General features: G+C 39.8%; 1 protein-coding gene and 2 long non-coding RNA genes across 6 annotated transcripts in view; 2 read left to right on the forward strand and 1 right to left on the reverse strand.

Annotated features, from left to right (window-relative positions):
- The window catches only part of stab2 (stabilin 2), a 60,752-nt gene extending 53,784 nt beyond the window's left edge, over window positions 1-6,968 (reverse strand). The window contains exons 1-5 of the mRNA XM_069192912.1: window positions 6,882-6,968; window positions 5,568-5,695; window positions 5,046-5,161; window positions 2,259-2,344; window positions 917-986 (exon numbers count right to left, since the gene is read on the reverse strand). Of these exons, the coding sequence (XP_069049013.1) occupies window positions 917-986; window positions 2,259-2,344; window positions 5,046-5,161; window positions 5,568-5,695; window positions 6,882-6,968 (487 nt within the window). The remainder of the gene's footprint in view (window positions 1-916; window positions 987-2,258; window positions 2,345-5,045; window positions 5,162-5,567; window positions 5,696-6,881) is intronic.
- LOC107077958 (uncharacterized) lies at window positions 192-10,729 on the forward strand. 3 transcript variants are annotated; one of them, XR_011190132.1, is made up of 6 exons: window positions 192-324; window positions 3,552-3,729; window positions 4,660-4,728; window positions 6,740-7,037; window positions 7,877-7,964; window positions 10,066-10,729. It is a non-coding gene; the product is annotated as an uncharacterized lncRNA (long non-coding RNA). The 3 variants fall into 3 exon arrangements; XR_011190133.1 differs by lacking the exon at window positions 192-324 and adding an exon at window positions 918-2,202; XR_011190131.1 differs by lacking the exon at window positions 192-324 and having other exon boundaries at window positions 2,324-3,729.
- Window positions 10,730-12,046: 1,317 nt separating this feature from the next.
- LOC107077944 (uncharacterized) lies at window positions 12,047-18,182 on the forward strand. 2 transcript variants are annotated; one of them, XR_001478918.2, is made up of 5 exons: window positions 12,047-12,294; window positions 12,917-13,042; window positions 13,847-13,994; window positions 14,317-14,539; window positions 17,729-18,182. It is a non-coding gene; the product is annotated as an uncharacterized lncRNA (long non-coding RNA). The 2 variants fall into 2 exon arrangements; XR_001478917.2 differs by having other exon boundaries at window positions 12,917-13,994.
- The last annotated feature ends 433 nt before the right edge of the window (window positions 18,183-18,615 follow it).

Here is an 18,615-nt window from a genome sequence, read left to right on the forward strand (position 1 = left end):
AAAACGAGTGAGTGTATGAGTGTAACATGACTAGCGGAATTGTTGCGTTACAAATATAATGCTGACGTTTTCAGTTTTCATTACATTTACCTGTAATCGAATTCCATGTTTTGTTTTTATACAAAAGCTTTATGTACTGTAACCTTTTTATAAAAACACAACTTCGTAGGTGGATACTGATAACTAACCTTTCAGCTCACTGTGATGTCATCGATGACGTACCCTCTCCCTCAAGTTTCTCGGACCTGATGTAGTTGTAATGTCTGGGGCTGCGTTCATCTTCAAGTTTGGAAGCAGTGATCATCATGTTTTTTTTTTTGTACAGTAAGTACAAAACGTTATTTTTACGTGAGATCTGAATTTCACCTCCATGTATGAGTGTAACTTGACTAGCGTCATTACTTGTCCATTACTTTAAAAATAAAATGATGACTTTTTCAGTTTTCATTTTATTTAGCTGTAATCATATTCAATGCTTTGTTTAATACCTGTATAGTAAAAAATAAAATACAAATGGCGTACGTGTACTGTAACCTTTTAATCAAAACATGACATCGTAGGTGGAGACTGATATCTTACCTTTCTGATGGTATTATGTTAAAAAAATATTAAAATTTTATATAAAACTACATTCAGGGTAAATGTATACGCTATATTATGAAATGTAAATGGATATCATGTTTAGACGTGGGTCCCATCCCCAAGCTGTCCTATTTTATAGATGCAAATATAAAAATATTCCGAAATAAAAAAAAATCCGAAATCCGCAACACTTTCGGTCCCAGGAATTTCGGATAAGGGATTCTCAACCTGTATTATGTTTCTTAGGAATGGCTAACAAAGCTTACCGAAGGAAGAGGCATTGAGCATTGCTTTGCATGTTTTTAAAACACATCAAAGCTTTGCACCTTCTTACCTAAACTGCAGTTAGCGCCGTACATGTTGTTGTCGACACAGGTTTCACAAGCAGTTCCCCCAAAACCTGCCTGAAAGAGACAAGGAGGTAGAGTTTTGAGCTACTATACATGAGAAAGAGGACATTCTGTGTATTCACTGTGTACCAGTTACTGTGTAATTACTTTGTACCTGTTACAGTGATATATTTACTGTGCACTAGATACAGTGTACCAGTTACTACAGTATGTGCCAGTTACAATGTACTAGGTACTGTGTAATTACTTTGTACCTGTTACAGTGTAATAGTTACTATGTATTATAAAACGGATTGGCTGACACGCTTTCGAAGCCGTGCTATATTCTCTGATTACGCACACCCTGGAAGGAATTTTGACTTTTTACTGTGTGAAAAAGAAATATAAATGCGCTGACCGATAAATTACGGTCAATCAAATCAATCGCATAGGCTTTTAAAGATTACTTCTTAGCGTAGATAAGAAAGCTTGGATCTCAGGTATCTGATACGTGTACTGTATCTTCTTCTGCTGTCTTTGTTGTGCTATTGAGGATCCTTGTGATTTTTTGTGCTCTCGTTGAATGATAGTGTTGCGTAGTTTTAATCATTCTCATTCTTAGAAATTATCAAACGCTCGGTTAAAAGCAAGGGAGATTATGTCTGTTATAGTTATAGCGAGAGTTCGCTACGGTGTTATTGGAAACCCAATTTTAATGACAAAGCGCTGGAGTGATATCCTGATAGGCACCGACACCAGCGCCAGCGAAAACCAAAATGACTGACGAACTAGGGACTGGACAGTTTTTCAATGCTTGTACGATCAATGGAAATGTTCAAATAAGAGTACTAAAGAAATAAACAAAAAAACAAGTCATTTATTATCATATTGGCTAGCTAATGTCCTCTTTTCGCTACTGAATGTTACCTTTGGCCGTGTTTCTGCGTTGCGTAGCAACGAGGGACTATATTCTCAGACGGAGGAACCTAAACAGCTTAATTTTCGTGTTAAATAATTTTTTAAAAATTAAAATCCATTCTATACAGCAATCGCATATTTAGGGACCGTTTAATAAAAGCAATAAGGCACTTGAGGCCTGTGCTATATCGTGGATATAGTCACAGTTAACAACGCCTTTTAACTGTGACTATATTCACGAGATAGCGCGGCCTCTCGTGCCTTCTTGCTTAACTAGTTAACGTGTGTTACTGTGTGCCAGTTACAGTGTTCTAGGTACTGTGAACCACTTACTGAAAGTAAGGTGAAACAGAAGATGGCGGAGAAGATGCAGGTAATAAAAACGTGCCGAAGAAAATTCGAGGACACAGTGGGTCCTGAAAGACGTACCGAGCAGCTGCAGGTTCCATTGCCGGACAGGCCATCAGAGCAAACCCCCCTGTTACTGCAGGGTGTCTCGGCTCTCTCCGGGCATTCTGCATCAGGACACAGGGAAAAGAAGCTCCTTTAAATTACAGTGTGTTTGGAAAGGAATTGATACACAGTTTATATCAATCTCTCATATAAAAGGACAGTGATAACATACACAGAGTTAAGCGTACAGCTAAATGACAACATTTACAATGCTTCTAGAGAGTCACTATGCACCAGTCCACATGAACGCCCATGAAATAATCCCAGAATATCCATTTTCTTCTTTCTCACTCACAATAACCAAGAATCTGACCTCTGTGAAGGCCTGACAGAAATAGCTAGTCCTCTCTCGCTGATGGGGTCTTTGTTCTCTGCCCTTTTATCAGTCTTTCTCAACATTCAAGCACTCTGCTGCATTTCCTTCCTTCCATCCTCTGAAAACCGCGGTTGTGTTTGTTGGAAGCCCATCAAACTAATTCCTCAAGACGGAATGTTCCAGAGCTCCAATTTTGGATCTCAGGTCTGATCTTGGAGTCAGCAGTTTCTGGGTTTTGCACAGAATGTGCGAGAGAATCAATATCCATGGCCGTCCTAGGTCCTCAAAGAAACTTGCAGTTGAAGGTGTAACGAAAAACAAATATGTCTAAGCAGTGAAAAATCAACATTTATAGACTAGCAATTTCAGAATGCATTAGCCCTGTGCCTTAGCCTAGAGACAGGCGGATGATAGATGCCAATATTTAATTACTACTTGATTAATTGATAAAGATCACTTCCATCGTTAATTAACCAATGCACTAAAGATATGTAGTGTTTATCTGGAGGAACCAAGGCTGCGAAGAAACCCACTTTTTGTCTAACAGACACCGTGGAAGTGTTCTGCTGTTACACAGTGATGGAAAGGTTTTGATCTAGTAAAGATTAATTTAGTAGCAGTTTATCACTTGCAGAGCAATGAGAGGAAGGCCGAGAAGAGCAGGGTGTCAAGCCATGCCAAGAGAGTGTTTAATCTTTTGTACGAACGAGCCTCATGTTTCCGCCTGCAGAGCTGGCGTTTCTAATCTTTGGAGAATTTGATTTTGTCTAATTTTATCTTAGTTCATAATCACACACCTCCTGTTCATAACAAAGATTGTGCTCTAGTATTATCATAGTTTTCTTTGAAGTGAGTATTCAGATTTCACCACTGGCTCTTTGATCACAGACATTTTTAGTGACAGCAATACAATGACTGAACTTTTTTTACTTCCATGCTGTGAATCTGTACAGAAAGGCTGAAATTTATCACTGAAGTGATACATTGAGGAAACACCTATATGACCCCAAATCCTGACTGTCAGCACATTCCAGGAGGTGGCTGCCGGTTGCTGTGCTCTACTGTGAAGGAAGGAAGAATATCTGTTTTGGGATTTACAGGCATGTACTGTATCCTCTGAAAGATCCCTCTGTGAGTGTGTGCTTCATTACAATGGCATAAAGAACAATACAGGTCACTCAAAGCAGAGGACATTTGTCTTGTGTTAAAACTTTCCTATTTAGGCTGTCAAAGTGATGTATCTGTGTCTTTTTTTAATAATTTTTAAGTAAATGATTTAAAATAAACTTTGAAGAACTTCATATTTCTGGTCTGTTCTTTACAGTCTGGCAGGAGTTTAACTGTTCAAGGATCAGGCAATGTTTTTTTTTATTTACACTCAATTACATTGCGATTCCTATCAGTTTATTTTTCTTTAAAATCAAACCAAATTTTAACAACAACTGTTTATTGTTTCGCCACATCCAATACTTTCAATTAACTTTTTTCTCCTTTTTGAAAGTCTGTCAGTCAAAGTTGTTTCACATTCTCTACTCATTTCTTTACTTAGATCTTGTGTATTACAGTAATTTATTTACCTTTTATTTCAATATATGTCTTTTCATTTTTCCTATAAACCTCTCTCTACATTTTAGATGAAATCACACCTGGTTTAGTTCTGCAGATTCAGTAGATATTGAAATGCCTGCACAGTATTTAATATGAAATGTAACAATTGTGATATACTGTAAATATATAGATAATTTATTCAGGCTTTAACCTCAATAATTCAAATTATAAAATGAACCATTGTTTAAATTCTTTTAAGCATTAGAAATTGAAGAACTAAAATAGTTTTAATTTAATTATCATGACTACATTGTACTTCAGAATTTTCTGGGCTGACAACACAGGTTACCTTCTTTAATAACATTTTATTTACAGAATGCAAAGAAAGAACCAAATAGAAAATATTTTTTTTACTATTTATGTGATGTTTAAATATAACATTTCTTGAAGGGTTCTGATTCTGACTGAAAACCTGCACTAAATAAATCAGATTTTTTTTAATTGCCTTCGCAGCTGCAATTATGAAGGAGAAATGTTGAATGAAAAGGAAATACAGGAAAGTGAGGAAGGTCATCTTTGCAGGCAAGGAAACAGACAGCTTCTCCTGCTCATTCACATTCACACACAGTTGAACATAACACACAGGAGAGACATAATGTACTGTTTCTATTGCAAACTAACACACCAGCTGGGTTCTGCACCGATACCCCCATTTCAGCGTGCCAATGACTTTGAAGAAGATACATCGGTTTTCTTCAAGGACTGGCAAGATCAGATCTGATTTGCAAAGTTATCAGAATTTACTTGCTTCCAATTAAAATACAGTAGGTACAGTATAAGATTAAGAATAATGCTGTGCCCCAAAGCAGCCACCTAACAGATGTTCCTGGTGTACCTACCCATGCAGTCGGTCCCCCAGTATCCAGGACAGCACTGTGGCTCCATAACCTCTTTGATGCAAATATGACTACAGCCTGGGAGCGATAGGCTGTAGTTATTCACTGAATATAAGTACCTATGAGCACACAAACAGATGAATTGCGAAGTTATTCAAAAACATGTACAGTAGATCCCATGTCAATATTTACTCTGTAATTTCTGATTGTAGTCTCCGAGGCAAACGATAAATTCTGCAATATGTGCAGCTTTTTGAAAGATCATGTAGACGTCTTTATCCACAGCTGTCATCAGAAACATACCGAAACAAATCACTGAATCCTTCTTTCTGAACAGCTAAGGATGCTAATAAAAGTGTTTTCAGAACTCCTTTTTTCAAATATTTCACGGCTAAGCTTCTTTAACCTCCTCTTCCCCGTTTCTCTGAAAAACCAGTGAAACATTCAGTTGATATTTGGGACACGTACTGCCTGCCTGGCTCAAAAGGGGCTTTGCTGTAGGTCTCCTGCAAGCCCTGGCCTCACCTGCAGTCTGGGTTCCCACTGCCTGTAGAGATCTTCTTGTACCCCTCTGGACAGTCTACCTTTGCGCTGAGGATGCAGGAACGGCACTCGGATTTTGTCATCACCAGTGTCTTCTTGTCACACCTGTTCTGTTTATAGCAGACATTGTTAAACTTGCAGGAACAGACAATATGACCATCATCAATTTTTTTCTGCTTATTAATTGCAGTTTTATTTTCTAATTCAGTCTGATAAAAGCCGGATGTTACAGCAATTTATTAATCACACGGCACCTGCTAAATTTCTTATTCAGGCAGGGTTTGGGGGTACTGTTTCTGAAGTGTATGAATACTGTTGTAACTTGAATTCTATAATTTCTTCCTGGACAAAGACATCTATAAATGAACTGTTAATGATGAAGATTGTTATTATTTTAAACATTCTTGCTTTTAAAACATATAATGTCACAAACCAGAGAACATTAATACCACAAAACTAGCAAATTAAAATGTTTTGACAACCCTGCTGGGGTCTTTAACAGTAACACTGCAGGTTTTTTCTCAAAGGAGAGATGTTTTCCCTTTTCGTTTCCAGAGTAGTGCCTTTTAATTAAAGCAGCAGCAAAATGTGGGAGACCAGATCAGAAAGTCTCCCTGCTGTGTTCACAATATTGGTTGCAATTTTCCTAAATTAAGAAAAACAGATGCCTGTCTTTATGTCCTGCCTGAACCCTAGCAAAATGAAAACAAGCTAACGGGCTCAGACATTGGCACAGGTGAAAATATTACTGTATCACATTTATTTATTGTTTGACACTAATGAAATTGACCACTTAATTTGTAGCATCTCCTGAATATCTTACTACACTTTTGTTGGGTAAAAATGAATATCGGTCTGACTGAAGATAAATCAGATTCTATATCAGTTATTTTCCATTCACAACATTTCAGCTGTGGAGCCTTCTTCAGGTGAAGAAGGCTCGACAGCCGAAATGTTGTGTTTCTTTTCTTCTCTTTTCAGCATGGAATAAACCTTTACTTGTTCCTTTGCATCCTACGCACACTGATGCAGCTCCCTACTTGATTTTCCATTCACTATGTAAAAGGAGTGCTTGTATCTTTCATAACTTTTCACTAACATGCCTCAAAATTAGATGCTGATGATTTATTCAAGACAGTGTTGTGTTTTTGCAGTCCAATGTAAACAGGATAAAGGAGGAACAAACTCCGAAATTAATCTGATGAAAGAATACAAGCTCCACTGAAACAAAGCATTTTCAGAGCTGCCTTGGGAGACCCTGGTTTTCATTCAAACCCCCAAAAAAGTTGAGCCTACCTTCACACCATCTGCAAGCGAACAGAAAAGCCACCATAATAAAAACGCCAGATACAGAACAGTGTGAAATCTGCGTTTCTGGTCCATTGCTGAAGTACCTCCTCAGGTTGCAGACTTGCGCTGTGGTGCAGAGACTCCGAGGAGCTGCGCCAGACTGTGAGTACTGGTCCACTAGCCTCTGGCCTTTAATATCCTCCTCGCTTTCCTGTGCCAGATACCCTCCAATCTCTCAACCCCCTGGGTTCCAGATTCTTCCAACAGACAGGAAGAAAAACCAAAAGTGCCTGTTTTCTGTTCAAACAAACCTGTGCAACTTCTAGAGAACAGAATAGCAGGATTTCCTGGGACATAAATTAAATTTGGCCATTGAAAATATTCAGATGTCTTAAGACTTTCCTGAACCTGTGTTTTTGATGGTATGGACTTGATCTCAAGCCATTATTGACACAGATAATGAGTTCATTTGTTTTTATGTTCTTTCTGTGTTAAAAAGAAAACGTTCATACTGCTTAAACCTTTTCACTAGATAAAAGCAGGATTCCATCATGGTGCAGTTTTTTCTTGGTGAGGAGTTACGTTGTTACTTACGTTGACTGTTGTTGTGTTCTGATAAGACACATAACAGTTATTGCCATGTCAGAAATGCCCTTCTGATATCACAAGACAGGTGTTTTTACAGTATGTGGTCAAATAAAATGGGTCACAGAGGCAGACCAGGCTACCAGGAGAGGACAGGCTGTGCTCCCACTGCCCACAGGGAGAAGCAGATGTACTTCTGCTGTATTGTTTGAAAACTCTGGGATTAAGAATAGAGAGTTATTATTATTATTATTATTATTATTATTATTATTATTATTATTATTCATCGGAAATGTCAATAAAAGTCATTGGGCACTATCTAAGTTTTAAGCTATTCCAAAATATCTGTAATGTCAGATTTAGAACTGTTCATTAGCTGAAAATAATTGGGAAGGTCTAATTCATCATTTGTGCAGGTTCATCTGCTGGTCCCATTCATCTGGGGATTCATCTGGGGACTCTAGGACCAGAACTGGGAGCCCTTCTGCACAAAAGTGTTATGAAGTAAGAAGCTTCCCTGTCTATGAGAAAAAACAGTTGAATTCCTTCCTGTCTTCCCTGTGGTGTGCATTACCCTGTAGAATTTGGCTGGGTGGTCTGCCCTCTCCATCGGTCAGGCAGTTAACTGGTCCCAGTTATTCAATGGTCTTCAAAGAAATATTACAGGGTCTCCTATTTACATGCAGACAGCTGTGTTTTAGACCAGGAAATCAGGCATTTAGGCTCTTTTATCACAGAACCACAACCACCAGGTGACTTGATATCCACCTGCTTGAAGAGTTTTAGTTTCTGACATTATTAAACACTATCAGCTTAGAGACGGTGACTGGGGTGACAGGGGGATGCAGAGAGAGTGAACTGGGATGGTTAGTGTGAGAGGGGAGTGCAGAGAGAGTGAGCTGGGATGGTTAGTGTGAGAGGGGAGTGCAGAGAGAGTGAGCTGGGATGGTTAGTGTGAGAGGGGAGTGCAGAGAGAGTGAGCTGGGATGGTTAGTGTGAGAGGGGAGTGCAGAGAGAGTGAGCTGGGATGGTTAGTGTGAGAGGGGAGTGCAGAGAGAGTGAGCTGGGATGGTTAGTGTGAGAGGGGAGTGCAGAGAGAGTGAGCTGGGATGGTTAGTGTGAGAGGGGAGTGCAGAGAGAGTGAGCTGGGATGGTTAGTGTGACAGGGGAGTGCAGAGAGAGTGAGGTGGGATGGTTAGTGTGAGAGGGGAGTGCAGAGAGAGTGAGCTGGGATGGTTAGTGTGAGAGGGGAGTGCAGAGAGAGTGAGCTGGGATGGTTAGTGTGACAGGGGAGTGCAGAGAGAGTGAGCTGGGATGGTTAGTGAGAGATTTAAGTTGCCATTTTAGACCCCATAGGCAGTTTACCCCTTTTTCCTCCTTGATTGACTCCTCTATATACAGTGATGTGTGAAAAGATATGATAAGTTACTCCTTCCATCCAACTTTCTCCAACTTTTATAACCTTTTACAAGTCTTAAAGGAGCAGATTTAAGGTTTGAGCACATTTACACATTGGAGACAAGGCTCTAAATAACCAAAGATGTTGTATTTCTCAAGACGTCCACTGCAGTACAGTTATGAAAACCCCTCTAGGGGGTGACAAACATACAATGAGTAAGATGTTTTCCATGAAGAGTTCGTTAGTATTGTCTATGCCAGCAGATTAAATTAGTTCTTGTCTCAAATAATATTTTTCAAGTACAGGGCAGATGAAGACAGTGAGTGAATCAACATACATATATAAAATGAACGGCATTAGTAAAACTGGAGTATATTCTAATTTTGTTGTTGATCTTATTTAGTGCTGAATTATTTTGCAAAGAAGAAAATAAATACCAAATCTTAAACAACAAGACTTATTCAGACTTTCTTTTCAACAGGTGTCATTATCGACGTCTTAAACATATAAATCTGGATACAAAATTGCTGTCTGACACTATGTGGACCTACTCCCTGCTTATATAGCCAAAATGTTAAAATCTCAAACATCTGTTTGAATTGGGGTGAGAGCAGACAGTGAGCAGTGCACAGACTGACGCAGATAAGAAATGTTCACACCACTCACACAGTGCTAACAGGAGTGAGGCAATTACTATATCACTCTGTTCACACTTCCAGCACCAGAAAGCTAGGATTCAGAAAGCTTTCTTCCCAGTTTTGTTTTCTCGTTGTGGTCTGTTCCTTCAGTCTGTCAGTGTGGCTTAATCCTTTATTCCCTGAGATGTGTCTGGTAGCTCTGGACTGATTCAATAGCAGTAACATCTGTTCAATAACGCGGTGACCTAAATTGTACACAGTATTCTAAACAAAGTCTTAGCAGTGCTTTACATAACTTCAACATAACATCCCTTGATTCGACTTCCATGTTTTTAACTATATTCCTAGCATTGTTTGCCTTTTTGTTTTGCTTCCTCATGTTGTCTGTAAGTGGTAAATGACATATCAACATAAACACACGATAAGGACATTCAAGTTTCGGGTACTGTAGCTCCAAACATACCTTGTGAGCAAGATAGGATGAATAACCTCTGCTCATTTGCAAGCTTCTTTCGGTTCTTATGTTGTTTGAATTTGTTCACTATAAGTGTCTCGTTTTTTATTGCAGATTTCTGGTTTGGAGATATAAAATCTGGTCAGCAAGACATGCAATTCTCTGCAATGTCTTGTCAGTGTGCAGTTTTCTTGCTCTTTTTCCTTGACTGGCTGGCTAGTTTAGGTTGTCAGCAGTACCTGCCCACTTCACAATGCAACCTGTGTTGAGGTTTATTTTTAAATGGCTGACTACAATGTTAGTTATTGAGGGGCTTCAGATTTTGATAGAAATCTTCTTGTAAAAACATGACACTCCAGCATATCCACACATTGTGGTTTTAAAATCACATTTAGCTTGAATTTAAGTCCTAAAGTAGATCTCTTCTGTCTATACTTCCAGAGAAATTGCAAAAGTTTGAGGGGACATCACTTCAAGTGGAAATTGCCTCTGCACGTCAGACATACTATTTAATCACTGGCAGGCTGGTGCTTCGATTTGTTGCTGCTGACAATGCTAGCATTTTCATTCATTTAGGCACCACTTTTGTCTTGGTATTTACGGAATCTCTAATAAACAATACGGACCCCAACCCTACAATTGCAGTAGTGTGTGATTTATTAAATTAAGTATTTCCAATTTTGCCGCAAAAATGCACTGTAGTGTTAATCACACATTTGGCTATAGCATATAGCAATTTAGTATTTTACTCTAAAGGCACAGCAGGTAGCAGTATTGCCTCGCAGCTTCTCTCTGCACTCATCATTATAGTTAATGATCATATTTCCACACAGTAGACCTTCTATGTAGAATTTGTATGTTCTTTCCAATAACTGCCTGGCTAGGTCAACTAGTGTCTCTGAAAGCATGTAGCCAGCACTAGTTTGGTCTCAGTCATGAGTACAGTCCTCTCTGTGCCTGTGCTTCCACAACCCTTCTCATGAATAAGAAGCTCTCTCGTAATGAATGCATGGATTTAAAACGTAGAACATAAAAAAGTGGAATTTCATAGTTTCTGAAAGAGTTTTGATTTTTTCTAAAAAAAAATGTGGGCCCCTGCTCACTACTGGAAAAAAAAACAGTGGTGAAGCAGTGTTTGTCACGAGTGACCTGTAGAGCAATCGGGAGGATGGACCCTGTGCGGTACCTCAGGTGGTCAGGAGACAGAGGGGAACGACCAGATAGCTTCCAATCCAGGAGAGGGCTAGGCGAGAGACATTGTCAAGGGCAAGCTCCATAGTTTGTACCATAAATTATTTAGAAGACTAGAAATAGACAGCGAGGTAGGAGCTCCAAAGGGGCGACCAATACCAGGCAAAGACCAGAGGGTCTTCAAGGGTTTAAATATCGTGAGAGGAGGAAGGTGCGTTGATAGTATGGAGTATCATGGTTGGTTGATTGACAGGAACAGTGTCGTTTAGAAGAAGTGCTCAGAGCTGGAGTGTAGCACGAGTGCACTTCCGTGTGGGAATCTGGTTGGATGAGGGCGTGACATTGCTGTCTTGGCTCTCAAGTCCTATAAGGAGAAACACATCGAAGATCCTGAATGAAACCATCGACTGTTATTACTTTATTCGCCTGACTGGGGCTGCAGGGTCTGTTTGCCTACCCCAGGTGTTGTGTCCCTGTGGACGTTGACTGTCCTGCCCTTTGAGAGGTACAGTGTCGTCTGTCGGCCTGTCAGAGCCTTCGTGCCGAGCACAAGGAGGGTCTGTCAGAGCCTGGTGTTTGTGTGTCTCCTCTGCCTCCTGGGGTGGAGCTCCTACGGGCTTGAGGGGGGTCAAACCTCCTGCGCGATTGGGTGGGAGGAGTGGTCCTGAAGCACCTACATCTACACTGTCATGTACTTTGCTTTCTGCTCCCTACTTCCACTGTTCAAAATCAGATTTTCTTATGGCCATGCGCTTCAGGCCCTGCGCAAGGTAATGCTATTGTTCTTGATATAAACTGATTAATTACTTACCCAATATATATTTATATATTTATAATGTGCAATGCAACTTTTTGTGTACTGTTCTGTTTTTTCTATATTCTGTGCTGTGAGCAACGCTTTTTTTAAGTCCACTTCTCACGGACTATACTTACAGTATTGTATGTATTGTATCATTGTATATTTTCATTTCACATTATGCTGTGTTGACTGTGCTAAGCTGCTGTTGCACTGCAATTTCCCTCACAGGATCAATAAGGTATCTATCTAAAGCATGAATAGACTGATACGGTATAAGGGAGATCATGCGAAAGCACGCTAAGGGGACGAAAAATACAGTACAAGACAAACTTTCCGTGTTTCTCCTTCCTGAGGTAATAATAATGCTAAACTTTATTTATAGAGAACCTTTCATTCATATTGCAGCTCAAAGTGCTTTACAAACCAAGCACAAAAATAAAATCTTAAAATTAAGAGATATGCTTTCAGTTGTAAAGGAAAACACAGTTAAACATAAAGCAACATAAATTTCAATTTATGCTTGAAAAATAAATAAATAGAAATGAGGAAAGTCGTAATAAAAACAGAACAATAAGAAAAATAAAAGATAAATAAAAAAGAAAGAACAAAGAACTATCAACTAAATTAAAAAGATATGTTTTCAAATGTTTTTTAAAACAATGTACCGAGCTTGACTGCCTAATAAAAAGTGGTAGTGAGTTCCGTAATTTAGAAGCATAAAAACAAAAAGCAGCCTCTCCACTCTTTCTGTACAGTATTTCACATGTGGTATTTGCAGAAGGCCAGTATTTGCTCAGGTCAGATATAGGAACGTATAAAGACAGACATTCAGTAAGGTACATACTGTAGGTGCTAGGCCGTTTAGAACTTGAAAACAAATAAAATAACTTTAAAATCTACCCTAGATAATACAGGTAACCAGTGAAGTTCTTTCAGAACAGGGGTGATATGTGTTCTCTTTCTTGTTTTTGTTAGGATCCGTGCTGCTGCATTGTGAACAAGTGGTGGGGATTTATTGTTTGGCACTTGGTCCCAAAGGATGGAGAGAGTTTGAGTAAGGGAGAAGTAACTGGGTGAGGTCTCTGTAGCAGTTAGGTCAGGGTGAGTGAAAAACAATTTCTCAGTTATAGATGAGGACTGGCTGGATTAAAGGATATACAGGAATCATATTTCCATGGTGGTCTGTCAGAATGTAAGATGATTGAAGTCCCTGATTAAAGTGTAGGACGATCATTAAGTTGAGTGCTTTAGAAGTTTTTGAGGGTTTCAGAAGATCTATTCCAAGCTACAAGAGGACATGTTTTGTCTCTTGGAGTCACAAATAGACGCTGTGGCCCTTTGCTCTGTTTGCTGTTTCCATAAAAGAAATAGGCAATCATGTAATAAATACGTGCCCTGCGGTCTGTCAAATTACTTGTTTAAAATTAGGCTTCCTGGAAAAAGTGAACCACTTGTTTTCAGAGCTCTGTGTGTTCTTTGTTTAAGGGAGCTGTTAGAAACATACTGTAGATAACTCATTGTTTAGATGACCCGTTTCACATGAGCTTGCTGGAGTTTAAAATATTAAATATCAGTTTGAGCTGTCTGTCTGTGGGCCCCTCACTATGCAGCTGAACAAGTGTCGAAGGAGGCAGGAAACAGTTGGAGGAAATAAACTAAAACATCCTGGATATCCCTTCCTTCTTACCATGGTACTGTAGATAAGAGCAGAGCACAGCCCCTCTGTCTCGGTTTGCAGGAACCATTCACAGCTTAAATATCACTTAATGTAAGATAAGACCGTCCAACAGTCATATCCCATGTTTCTTACCTAGGCTTAATAGATAAGTACAACAAAGTACTGTAGATCACCCCTGATACACATAAGTATATCAAATAAATTATTTTGTTTTTAATCTACTGTAGTGAAAGTTAAAGAATTCTCTTTGGAGTATGGCCTTGGTCTAGGTTTTCATGGTTTGCTGAACACAATGAGGAACAGACTGACGGAAAGGAAGAACAGAGTGAAAGGAAGAGCCAACAAGGAAACAACAGACCAAAAACAAGAGAGCAGGTGATTCATAACTTCTGTGACAGGCATGCCTGCTTATGCTAAATGGAGTACAAGGACGAATGAATACTGTTTAAATATTAGCTCTAAATACATTTTAATTACCCTACAAAGTCTTTAATAAGTAAGAGGCCTGTACATTTTTTAGATACACAATTATTCAGAGAAAAGCTGTGGGTGTCACAGCATGAGCCAAAACATTAAGAAGAGCCCAGTTTTTGTGCACATTGGGCAGGAATACTCCAATCAGCTTCTTTTTAGGAATGATGTTACATGGGTATTGCAGTATTTACATGCAAAACATCCCTGTTTCTGACTCTGGCAGTTCCGTGAGTGTGCTGTGGACCTCCTTACCTGTGCACACCTGAGAGTCAGGGCTCTGGAGGAGGGCAGTGCCACTACTACGGCCCCAGAGGAGATCAGGGCCACCAGAAAACTAAATCAGGTGGAGCCTGTGTGACCCTTAACTGCCTGTGTGACATCTGCCAGCATGCACAACTAGTCCAACTGCTACGCAGTTACACTCCTAAAGGTCACTCTCAATCCAGGTATGATAAAGGAAAGAACAAAATGTGTACTTGTGCTGTAATTGTGGTGATTATTGTAATCTGATATCTCAAAGTATCAGAATTCCAGGTTCTGGTCCCAGGAGCAAATGCCAGAGCCAGGCATGAAAGCAGCTGTCAGTCAGAGGCCCTCTCTTCAGAGGGATTCGCACTTCAGGGGAAATTCAATTGATAGACAGGGGGCAAAAAGTTTCATTTACAAACGAGTCATAATGATTAGAGACAGGAAAATGTATCATGCAGCTGACCCAGGTAAAAGAGAATAGCATTATCTGAGAAACAGTATTTTGCAACAATTATTAATAATTAGTTGAATTATCACAGAGAAAGCTTTATAAACCCTAAGCATGTACATAAAATGTTCTGTTTTTCTTCTAATGTGTAGTCGGTATGAGAGGTCTGTAAAAATAATGCATTGACATCTTTGGTGAATTAGCCTCTTTTGGTTGTATAAAAAAACAGAGTGTTTCGAATTACATAGTTCTGAGCTGTTTGCGCTTCAATGATGACAATAAATCGATACGTGACTGGAGACGCAGTCCATTATTTCAACACTTAGAAGAATGGTTGCATTAGTGGAGAATACTGATTGGTCAGGCTCCTGTTAGTCCTGCTTCTCAGAGCCCTAAAAAGAGATTCCAGCGTCTGTTTAATAGTGACACACCACACTGTTATCTTTCGCAGATCACAATACCAATGTGTGTTTGATACAGGGGCGACAGAGCCAATATAAAGGTTGTTTTGAAACATAGAAGACCTTCATCTTGTTACTGCCTCTGAGTTGAATATCTGTTTCCTTGAGTGTCAGTCCTGCTCTGTGAAGATTATGTTCTGCTCCATCCTCTGTCATGACATCATCTGAAGCTCAGTAGAAAACACTGACCAACTGAGTCTAGATGAGGATTTAGAGCTAGCCAAGATACACTAAATAGTACCATCAAAGTTCTTATCAATTTGTGAATTAATGTTGCCATTCTTCTATAAAATAGTTCCCTTGATTTAACATTTTATGACAGTGTAACCCATACCATAAATGTCAACAACCACAGCTAAAGTTTGGATATTTAAATGGACAAAGGAATAGGCTGGTGTGTTACAGTTTTGATTTTAACCTACAGTGCCTTGCGAAAGTATTCGGCCCCCTTGAACTTTTCAACCTTTTGCCACATTTCAGGCTTCAAACATAAAGATATAAATTTTTTATTTTATGTGAAGAATCACCAACAAGTGGGACACAATTGTGAAGTGGAACGAAATCTATTGGATTTTGGAAACTTTTTTAACTAATAAAAAAATGAAAAGTGGGCGTGCAAAATTATTCGGCCCCCTTGCGTTAATACTTTGTAGAGCCACCTTTTGCTGCGATTACAGCTGCAAGTTGCTTGGGGTATGTCTCTATCAGTTTTGCACATCGAGAGACTGAAATTCTTGCCCATTCTTCCTTGCAAAACAGCTCGAGCTCAGTGAGGTTGGATGGAGAGCGTTTGTGAACAGCAGTTTTCAGCTCTTTCCACAGATTCTCGATTGGATTCAGGTCTGGACTTTGACTTGGCCATTCAAACACCTGGATACGTTTATTTGTGAACCATTCCTTTGTAGATTTTGCTGTATGTTTGGGATCATTGTCTTGTTGGAAGATAAATCTCCGTCCCAGTTTCAGGTCTTTTGCAGACTCCAACAGGTTTTCATCCAGAATGGTCCTGTATTTGGCTGCATCCATCTTCCCCTCAATTTTAACCATCTTCCCTGTCCCTGCTGAAGAAAAGCAGGCCCAAACCATGATGCTGCCACCACCATGTTTGACAGTGGGGATGGTGTGTTGAGGGTGATGAGCTGTGTTGCTTTTACGCCAAACATATCGTTTTGCATTGTGGCCAAAAAGTTCGATTTTGGTTTCATCTGACCAGAGCACCTTCTTCCACATGTTTGGGGTGTCTCCCAGGTGGCTTGTGGCAAACTTTAGACGAGACTTTTTATGGATATCTTTGAGAAATGGCTTTCTTCTTGCCACTCTTCCATAAAGGCCAGATTTGTGCAGTGTAAGACTGATTGTTGTCCTATGGACAGACTCTCCCACCTCAGCTGTAGTTCTCTGCAGTTCATCCAGAGTGATCATGGGCCTCTTGGCTGCATCTCTGATCAGTCTTCTCCTTGTCTGAGCTGAAAGTTTAGAGGGACGGCCAGGTCTTGGTAGATTTGCAGTGGTCTGATACTCCTTCCATTTCAAGATGATCGCTTGCACAGTGCTCCTTGGGATGTTTGAAGCTTGGGAAATCTTTTTGTATCCAAATCCGGCTTTAAACTTCTCCACAACAGTATTACAGACCTGCCTGGTGTGTTCCTTGGTCTTCATGATGCTCTCTGCGCTTTCAACAGAACCTTGAGACTATCACAGAGCAGGTGCATTTATACAGAGACTTGATTACACACAGGTGGATTCTATTTATTACCATCAGTCATTTAGGACAACATTGGATCATTCAGAGATCCTCGCTGAACTTCTGGAGTGAGTTTGCTGCACTGAAAGTAAAGGGGCCGAATAATTTTGCACGCCCCACTTTTCATTTTTTTATTAGTTAAAAAAGTTTCAAAAATCCAATAGATTTCGTTCCACTTCACAATTGTGTCCCACTTGTTGGTGATTCTTCACATAAAATAAAAAATTTATATCTTTATGTTTGAAGCCTGAAATGTGGCAAAAGGCTGAAAAGTTCAAGGGGGCCGAATACTTTCGCAAGGCACTGTACAGTACATCTCCTGTCGCACAACAGCACATTTCTGTTTCAACCCACAATACTACTTCAGTGCTGACACTGGATCATGGGCCAAGGGGCACAAATGAAAATTGAGAGGATGAACTCAAAACAGGAGGCAATTGTTCATATACTGTATAAAACATACAACTGAGAGGATGCCAATCAGCCCATCTAATTTGTTAGGTTGTTAGTTGCTAATGTATTTGAGAATCTCTGAGTGATTTAAAAACTGGGAACAATTGAAAGTCTTTAGGGACTGTTCCAAGTTACATTTTGAGGTAAACTTTGATTCCATTTACAAAACAGGACAACAGCTTCTATTGTCCTTAAGAAAGCTTAAAGAACCACAGGCTGATAATTTGTTGTTGGTCATATTTTACCAGTCATTGTTGAAACTGCCTTAACGTGTACACAGATCTGCTGGTTTGCGAATCTGAATCAGAGGAGGGCAGGAATGGGGGAGTGTCATCAGACAGTGTCAGAAGGTCACGACCACTGATCTTCTGGCCCTACATCTTATCAGTCACATGTTTACGCAAAGCTGATTCCATTCCAGAGGACCCTTCGCACTCTTCCTTTAAGAACATCCGATTACTCCCCTCTGAACTGCTACTGACTTCACCCTCTGAAAACAAACAAGTTTTCATTTAGACCTCACCCTGCTCAGCAGGTGATTCTCTCGGACATGTAAACAGTATGTGTGTTGTTTATTTGTGTGTTTTTCTTTATTTTGTTTGCTGCTGTAAAACAAATTGGCCCCTGGGGATAATAAAGACTGTCTCCCTAATGAAAGAAGCCACTGTAACAGCTTGAGAATAATGGGAGGATAGTTTGTTTCATACTTACACAACCCTTTGTGTAAATCAGTGTCTCCTGTTCTTGGTTTTGAATTCCTTTCCAAGCAGTCTCCGTTTCTGTCTGTGATCTGTATTTCACTGCTGATTCTGACGAGCTAACTTTGTTTATGCCTTTGAGATTTTTCATATACAGTATGTATGGAATATAAACATCAGTAAGACTAAGGATATGATTGTGGACTATAGAAAACACCAGGGAGGAGATCAGAGGACTTAACCTCCAACACCGTGGTCAAAACAGCACGGCAGAGCCTATTCTTTCTCCATAGGCTAAAGAGGTTTGGCATGCCATCACATATCCAGGCCAACTTCTACAGGTGCACTATTGAGAGCGTCCTGACTGTTTGCATCACTGCCTGGTATGGGAGCTGCTCCGCCTGGGATCGCAAAGTACTGCAGAGGGTGGTGAAGTCAGCGCAGCTCATTACTGGCTGCGAGCTACCAA

The sequence above is a fragment of the Lepisosteus oculatus genome, chromosome 7 (genome assembly GCF_040954835.1).
Source record: "Lepisosteus oculatus isolate fLepOcu1 chromosome 7, fLepOcu1.hap2, whole genome shotgun sequence".
NCBI classification, from domain to species: Eukaryota; Metazoa; Chordata; class Actinopteri; order Semionotiformes; family Lepisosteidae; genus Lepisosteus; species Lepisosteus oculatus.